This window comes from Charadrius vociferus, unplaced genomic scaffold, assembly GCF_000708025.1.
Source record: "Charadrius vociferus isolate BGI_N301 unplaced genomic scaffold, ASM70802v2 scaffold172, whole genome shotgun sequence".
Classification (NCBI taxonomy): domain Eukaryota; kingdom Metazoa; phylum Chordata; class Aves; order Charadriiformes; family Charadriidae; genus Charadrius; species Charadrius vociferus.
Window position 1 is genome coordinate 86,514 of NW_009647217.1, and position 8,220 is coordinate 94,733.

The following is an 8,220-nucleotide window of genomic DNA, read 5'->3' on the forward strand; positions in this document are numbered from 1 at the left end:
CTCTGGAGGGGTGCCCCTCGTGCCCCCTGCCCCTGCTGGGACGAGCCGGCCGCTGCTCGCGGCTGGGCCCGGGCGTCCCAGGGTAGGGCTGAAGCGCGGAGGCCGTCCTGCCAGGGCGCAGCTGAGCAGCAGCTCCGCTCCGCGCCCGTTCTCTGGCCAGCTCTTGCTAGGATTAGCCGTGACTCCTCTCCTGGCTCCGGGCACGCAGCAGACTTCCCCGTGGCTCAGTGGGGCCTTGGGAGAGGGAGGCAGACCCGCTGTAGCGGAGTCTGTCCGCGTTGAGGACAGGTGGTCACCTGGGTATTCCCAAAGGGATATACCAGCGTTCCCCGTGAGATGAAACGGGGCTTTCCTGCTGGGAGGAGCAAATGGCTGCTCTTGCCTTCTGAGGCTGGCGGTAGCACCCAGGCAGCTGACACCGCGCTTGTCCCCTAAGCACTGAAAACCCAGTGAGGTGACGGGCACGGGCAGCGTGTCCGTGGCGTGCTTCTCCCCGGTTGGTTCTGAGCACTGCAGCAAGCATTCTTCCTTCCCGTTTACTCTGGATTATCTAACGCTCCCTGTTTTCGGAGTACTCCCATCAGTCTCTTATAAAATGTGCTCCTGCTTGTTGCAGATACTTGGCAAATAGGTCAAAAAGGCACACTCTGGCAATGACCAACCCTACAGCTGAAATCCCTCCAGACTTGCAGAGGCAGCTAGGACAGCAGTCCTTCCGACCCCGGGCTTGGGCTCCACACCTGGTACCCGATCAGCACCGGTGAGTAATGGCACCGGCCGTTCGGGCAGCTTTGCGCCAGGAAACCTGCTCAGATGTCGTCTGGAATGGAGCACTGAGGACATCCCGCTTGGCAGGGAGGGGTGAGGAGGAGGAACAAGGACAAAGAGCAGATCCACTCAGCAGAGGGTGTCTGACCGCGCTGGGGACACTGGAGTTCCGCGCTGGCGCGGGCTCTGTGCCTGCAAATACAGGCGACGCAGGGGCCGGAATCAGCTGGCTCTTCCCCTCCAGTCTGGTTTTGTGGCTGGAGGTGATTTGCCAGAATGGCTGCCGTCACACGAGGGCTGGGAATAAGCGATTCATTGGAGAGGAAAGCTGTTCTCTGTTGTAATGGTAGGTGTCAAGCTGGCAGCTGATAGCAGATTTTCGACAGAACGTTTTTGGAGGCAGATGCAGGCAAAAGACTGCACCAAGAGTCATCTATACCAGGGCTTAGAAACCTCACTGTTCTGCACCAGAGTTGTCTGTTTTGACTGCAAAGTCTCTTTGCAAAGCTCCTCAAGAGTCATTTTATTTCTGATCTGAACCCCCGATGGGAACGGCGTGGGGAAGGGAAGCCGGGGTGGGGAGACAATCACAAGGCCTGGGAAGGAGGGAGCGAGGCCGATTTGATCTAAACACACTCAAAATGCGTGGCTGGGGCACTCCTGATGGAGAGAGGTGTTAATTTGACGCGGAGTCCTTGGCACAGCAGCGAACTGGAGACGCTAATGCCGGAGAGGGAGCTCAAAACCTGTGCTCTGAACCTCTCGGCGCCGAGAGTGCAAACCAGCTGCAAACTGCAGAGTTTGCTGCCTGTCGGTCTCGACGGTTGAGAAAGCGGTCGCCTCCCAGGCTAGATTGGTGCTCGTGTTCAATCTTTCAGCCAGCTCACACTGGCAAGCTTGACAAAGCGCTTTTTATTGTAGCCAGATACCTGCTGAGCTGAGCACTGATGTAATCAGCAGAGACAGGTGAACTCTGAGCAGACCGAGGCAGTGGTAGTGCCACGCTGGAACTCCGGAAAGCCAAGATAAGCCCCTCTCTACCCTGAAGTTACTCCCTCACAGAGGCGCTTGGGGGATGGGAAGAGCAGGAGGGGAAAGATTTCTAGGCTGACAGGAAAACTTGATAGGGAGAGGAGCGCAGCTTGCAAAACGGCCAGAATGTGCTGCGTCCTGCTTTAAGGATTGCTGCAAACTGTACAGGTAAGCTGGGTGACTCGCAGGCTGCAGGAATTGATTTTTCACGAGGTTGCTAAGATGCACTTGCCCTGTAAATATGTTGGTGTCACCTCTGCCTCTTGGCTTTGGAGTCCTGAGGCTGTGCTGTTGCACCACGAACAGGGTGGGATCTGCTCGTTCCGCCCACAGTGGCGGAACACGCCGTAAGCCTGCCTCATCTTTTACCTGCGAAATCACGGAAGCTTCATCTGGCCGTGGCCTGAACAGATTGCCCCGTGTGGCGCCCGAGACATACGTGGCACAGAAGCCATTAGCAGCCTTGTGTCATCCCATAAATAGTCCTCAGTTATCGAATGGCAGGTGGGGTTTATTTTAGCACTTAACATATTTTCAGCCATCGTCTTAGGTAGCACCTGGTTTTGGTCACGGTAACTTAGTACCTGACAGCAGAATTGAAGTACAACAATTGTACGAGGCAGTACAATTGTTCTGCCTTGGGCACCTGGGTTTGGCAACCTCAGCATAATTTTATCTGTAGCTTCTCCTTTCCATCCGTACACCAGGAGATCAAATGCATCAGGATAATGGATGGAACGGCATCAAAAGGCCGGGGCACAGCTCTGTCCTTGAAGGGAAGTTGTGTGTGACCTATAGGAACCGAAGGGCGTCCTGCTAAGGCGCACCACGTGACAAGAACTGAACCCAGCGTGCTGGAAACAGTCCAGCATCAGTCACCTTCTGATAAGGGGCAGCCTCTCCAGGAGAAATGGCTTCGCTTTGTGGAACAGGCGTCAGTAAAGAGCCGTATTCAGAGCAGCCACGGCAGGAACTTGCCTGCAGCAATGTGGTTCGGGACCACACCGGCGTGCAGCCAGATGGGCTCCTGCCGGCTTTAGTGCCGGGGTGTCAGACGTGCTGTAAAGACCACATCTCCACCGCCTTCTCGCAGACAAAGGCTACTGTTGGAGCTTGTGCCATTAAGTATTGTTTGGGTTTTCTAGATTGCGTTTGCACAGAAACCGATAGGGCAGGCAGAGGAACCCGAATGTGTTTGTAAGGCACAGTGCCGTGTGTGTGGAAGGTTAGCTTTGCTAACGATCGTACAGGTTGCACCTAACGGCGGGGCAGGAGCTTAGTGCTTGACTTCGATAATGGGGGGCCCCAACTTTGGGAGAAAAGAGCTCCTGGAAAAAATCTGGCTCCCTCTGATGGTGAAGAAGAGACCTCATTGTGAAGGGAAAGTGCTTGTAGTGCCACGGGCACAGTTGCCTCGATACTGGCTCTGTCTGCTTTTCAAATGCAGCCATGCTGATGGCCCGGTGCCCAGCATCCAGGCAGCTGGGAGACTCTGCGGCTGAAGTGACAGCTCAGCTAATGCATTAGAAAGATTTCCCCTACTGGGCAGAGTTATGTTCCTGCCCTCTTTTTTTAAATCCAGCGCGCCTCTAAGCATGGGTGCCAGCGCCCCGTCCTCCTCAGAGGCTGCGGAACGCATCAGGCTCCTTTCTCCATGTGCCCCTCCTGTTTTCCACAGGCATCAAATGTAGTTGGGAGCCCAGGAAGGCTCGGGAAGTGGCTACCGAAGAGGTGAATTTTAGATTTTTAGGATGCTAAACGGTCTCTGTAAACCTTTTCCATCTGAGGGATAGATGCATCTGTAGGGACGGACAGTAAGTTTCTGCCCATCTGCAGTCTGGTTTGTGGTTGAGTTGTCTCCAATCTTAAAGCACGTGTTTCTGCCCAGGCACTGAGGATGCTTGGTAATCCGCTTCCTGCTCACGGTGATGATGGCACTTTGTGTCTTGATCTAAAACACGGTTTATTCTGGATGAGGGGGCAGGTAGAACTTGGCATGGCTGGTGTAAATGCAATGTCTGTACCGGAGTTTGGTTTTTAGCTGGCATCACTAACCCACTTCCCCATGTGTTCAGTTCTATTTACAAGGACTCCAATACTCTGCACCTCCCCACCGAACGCTTCTCCCCGGTTCGGCGCTTCTCTGACGGTGCTGCCAGCATCCAGGCTTTCAAAGCCCACCTGGAGAAGATGGGCAATAACAGTAGCATCAAACAGCTTCAGCAGGTAAAAGAGAGGGGTGGGGTCCTCCAAAGAGGCTCTGCGTGGGCTTCTTACTGTCTCAGCCTCGCTGCTTCAGGAAGCAAAAGGTGACATCTTTACTGCTAACGGCTGAGGACATGCAGTGGTGGCTTTCCAGCCAAGGAGCTGTTCCCCCCCGTACATCTGCAGCAACCCTGCTGAGCGTCCTCTAAGCTGCTGCGCTGGGAACCTCGGGGGCTTCCACCCCACTCTTTCTGGGGAGCAAACCACTGCTGTGCCCACACTGCCCGCCCTGACAGGTCCCACCAGCGCTGCCAGACTGCGGCTCCTGCTCTCCTATGTTTTCTGTGGCAGCAAAGTTTTGGGGCTGTTCCAGGGTGTCCCGGGGAAAAGGGCAGTTCCTACCGTCAGACTTTGGAGTGTATTGTATGCTATGCCCTACGCAGCCAGCGCACGTCTTATCAATGACTCGAGTGGGATTTGGCCCCAGCACAGGACTTTCACCTTGCAACGCGGTGGAAATACGAGATGCTCTTTTCGCCTTGAAGTTACCATTACCAGGGCTCTGTGCTTGCGTTTTTAAGGGAACGCAATGGTACCAACTTGGTGTCACGTGTATCTGTTTCTCTTCTGTTGTCTAAGGCTTGAGCTAGCTGTGTTATTACACGCCCGATTCGGTCCAATTAAATGGATTAGGTTTTCTTTGCTGGCTCTTTCAGGTGGGTAGGCTGCAGAGCGCGCCTCTCTGCACAGCAGCTGTGCCGTGCACAGAAAGGTCACTTAGAGGGTGTGTTGGATTCGTTACAGGAGTGCGAGCAGCTTCAGAAGATGTATGGCGGGCACATGGACGAGAGGACGCTGGAGAAGACGCAGCAGCAGCACATGCTGTACCAGCAGGAGCAGCACCATCAGATTCTTCATCAGCAGATTCAGGTACTGGGGCCTGAGCCAGCCCTCGTGAAGCCTTAGCTGTGTTTTCCTGCGCTGCTGCAGATACAGCTACTGAGCGGGTCCTGGTGGGATTGAGGAGGGTGGACTGCTCGGCTTGCCGTAAGGAGCCTGAAGGACTGCAGCAGTGATGTTGGCACAGCTGCTGCGGTAGCCAGAGCTGCAGTCAGGGATTGAATGTTTGGTGAATCTGGATATGTCCTACTTCACCAATCAACGTTTCTAAATTTACTGGTTGAGACGTGACTTATCGCAAACGCTTCTTGTTTTCTGGTGCCTGGTTCAGGATTGTATCCGGCCGCCCCAGCCATCTCCACCCTTGCAAGCTCCGTGTGAAAACCAGCCAGCTCTGCTCACTCACCAGCTTCAGAGGTAACGAAATTGCCTTAGTAAAGCTCTGGGGAATGGGTTTTACTCTTACTCAAGCCCAGGGATGAGCTGACGCACTTAAGAGTCCAGGGCCGGGTTGGACGTGTAGGGCCAGGGCCAGGTGAACGTGCCTGCTCCTTTTAGCTGGATTCTGTCTGAAGGACTTTGTAGAAGCAGAGAAACACGATTCAAAGGCACAAACCTGCTTTGGACAGATGATTGACAGTTCTGCCTTTTGACCGGCTTGAAAATGCCTTAGCTTCAGTAGCCGGTTTCGCTCAGGCTTTCTACTCGGAGCTGCTGCTAGACGTCTCTCACCTTTTCGGGCTTTTGGTTAGGTAACCGTCCTTGGCATCAGCGCCCTCGCTTGTAGACGAGGCAGGCTGAGTTACGGAAAGGAGAAAGGAAGGTTTCTCACCGGCCGCAGTGAGTCAGGAGGCCAGCCTGCGGTGTCCCTGTCCCTGGGTTTCTGTTGTAGCCACCGGGTTATGCTCGCTGCCTGTGTGACTTGGGCCAGTCAGGCGGCTCTCAGAAGAGAAGCCAAGCCGGAAGAAACTTGGGATCCCGAACAAGGGCTTTATGGTGTTGAGTTAAAAGGAGAGAAACGCAGCATTTGGCGTCAGCTCTCACAGTTGAAAAGGCATCTTCATGAGGAGCAGGCGTGATGAAAAGGTGCTCGTTTCCCTGCGTAGGTTACGGATTCAGCCGTCCAGCCCGCCCCCGAACCACCCTAATAACCATCTCTTCAGGCAACCAAACAGCAGCCCACCTCCTGTGAGCAGCAGCGTCCTCCAGCCCCACGGTAAGCGCTGACAGTTTACCGAGCCATCTGCGCTCCTCTGGGCGGGCCACTTGGCGGAACTGTATGGTCCTACCAAACCTCCGGGGAAAACAGCGTGGGGGGGTGCCGGGGGCTTCGCTTCCCCCCTGCGGCCTAGTCCTTGCGCGGCTTGCTGATGATGTAAAAGATTCTCCATCTGGCAGCAAGGGCTGGTGTTATCGAGAGCTTGCGAGGAGCTGCCAGCTGGAATGTGCTGTTGGGTTTCTTGTCATAAGATCCTTACTTATCGCTCCCGGGGGTGGGGAGGAAGGGCTGATATTCTCGGGTTTATGCAAATCACCGTCAGCTCCGCTTTCTTTCGCTTTCTGTGCACGGGGCTCTAGCTGTGACCTTTGCGCGATGGAGCGGTCGGGAGTAGCGCTCCTCTCGCCACCCACAGACTCGTACTGGGACTCCCAGTGTGGCCCAAAAGAGCAGCATCTCCTGCGCGGGGCAGCTCTCGCTCCCGAGCCTTGCGGCAGGCTGGCGCGGGTGCTGAGGGTCGTCGTTCCTTGTAGGTGCCGCCTCCCAGTCCCAGTTCCAAGGGATGCCGTCCCACAACACAATCTTCCCGCAGTCCGGTAACTGTTCCCCTCCCCCAAACATGGGGCTGACGTGCCTGGGCCTGCAGCAGCAGTCGCAGCCTCAGCAGGTCACTATCCAAGTGCAGGAGCCCGGCGACATGGTCAGCAACAACCTCCTGCAAGGGGCCTCTGTGGCCGGGCAGGGCATGTCCTCCCACGCGCGGGGCATGCCCATCAGCCCCAGCGCCAGCCAGATCCAGATGCAGCACCGTGCTAACCTGATGGCCTCCCTCACCTACGGCCACAGGCAGCTCTCCAAGCAGCTCAGCGCCGACAGCGCCGAGTCGCACAGGTAAGGCCGCCGGCCGCCTCCGCACCGCTTCCCCGAGCCGGGAGTAGGGAGGAAGAGGTGGGGGCAGATGTCTCAGGCCGCGACGCGGTTTCCATGGCAGCCCGAGGCTGCGCCGCACCGGTTTCGGGGAGCGAGCTGCCTCCCCGCCCTGGGCAGCGGTTCCTGAGCCAGGTCAGGGCTCTGGGAGCCTGCAGGGCTGCTGTCTCTCGCGGCTTGGGGAGCTCCTCCTGCCCGGGAGCAGCTCGCTCTGCCTCCCGACCAGAGAAGGCAGCCTGGCGAGCTGAAGCGGAGCTGCTGCAGTGCAGTCACTTGTTCTTTTCCGTTGTTTGCAGTCTGAACGTGAACAGGTATCCCCCCGCCAACTACGACCAGGTGCACTTACACCCCCACCTGTTCCCGGAGCAGCCTCGCGTTTCCCCCAGCAGCTACAGCCCGTCGGGAGGAGTTGGGTTTCCTCCAGCTCAGCAAGCTCTGAAAGTCCCGCAGCTCGACCAGTATCCCAGTTTCCCTCAAAATGCACATCAGCAACAGCAGCACTACACTGCGTCAGCACTACAGCAAGCACTGTTGTCCCCAACGCCTCCCGACTACAGCCGACACCAGCAGGTACCGCACATCCTCCAGGGACTGCTTTCTCCCCGGCACTCGCTCACGGGGCACACGGACATGCGGCTGCCCCAGGCGGAATTTGCACAGCTCATCAAACGGCGGCAGCAGCAGCAGCAGCAGCAAGGATTTCAAGAGTTGTTCAGGCATATGAGTCAAGGGGATGCTGGGAATATGGGCACCAGCGTGGGACAGAACCTCTCGGAGCGCCAGTCGTTGTCTTTGCCTTATCAGAGTGCTGACACGTACCACCCACAGAACAGCCCCCAGCATCTCTTAAAAATCAGGGCGCAAGAATGTATCCAGCAGGTACCTGCGTCAGTGCCGCCGCACGGATACGTACACCAGCCAGCCCTGTTCCATTCGGAGAGCATGGAGGAGGACTGTGCGTGCGAGGGTGCCAGGGACAGCTTTCCAGACAGTAAGAGTTCAAACACATTGACCAAAGGTTGCCAGGAGACCCCTCTGCTCGTAAATGCAGGAGGGCACGGGGACCCAGAATCTTTGCTAGGAACTGCTAATCACGCGCAGGAGTTGGGGACGCATCAATACAGACATCAGTCCGCTGCCGGATTCAGTAGGAATAAGGTGCCCAGCAG

The 8,220-nt window shown here is 56.4% G+C and overlaps 1 protein-coding gene across 1 annotated transcript in view; it reads left to right on the top strand.

Moving 5' to 3' along the window:
- SIK3 (SIK family kinase 3) overlaps positions 1 to 8,220 on the top strand; it is a 40,078-nt gene that overhangs the window by 25,682 nt on the left and 6,176 nt on the right. The window contains exons 14-19 of the mRNA XM_009895920.1: positions 3,876 to 4,026; positions 4,810 to 4,935; positions 5,237 to 5,322; positions 6,012 to 6,121; positions 6,658 to 7,015; positions 7,348 to 8,220. Coding sequence (XP_009894222.1) covers positions 3,876 to 4,026; positions 4,810 to 4,935; positions 5,237 to 5,322; positions 6,012 to 6,121; positions 6,658 to 7,015; positions 7,348 to 8,220 — 1,704 coding nt within the window. The remainder of the gene's footprint in view (positions 1 to 3,875; positions 4,027 to 4,809; positions 4,936 to 5,236; positions 5,323 to 6,011; positions 6,122 to 6,657; positions 7,016 to 7,347) is intronic.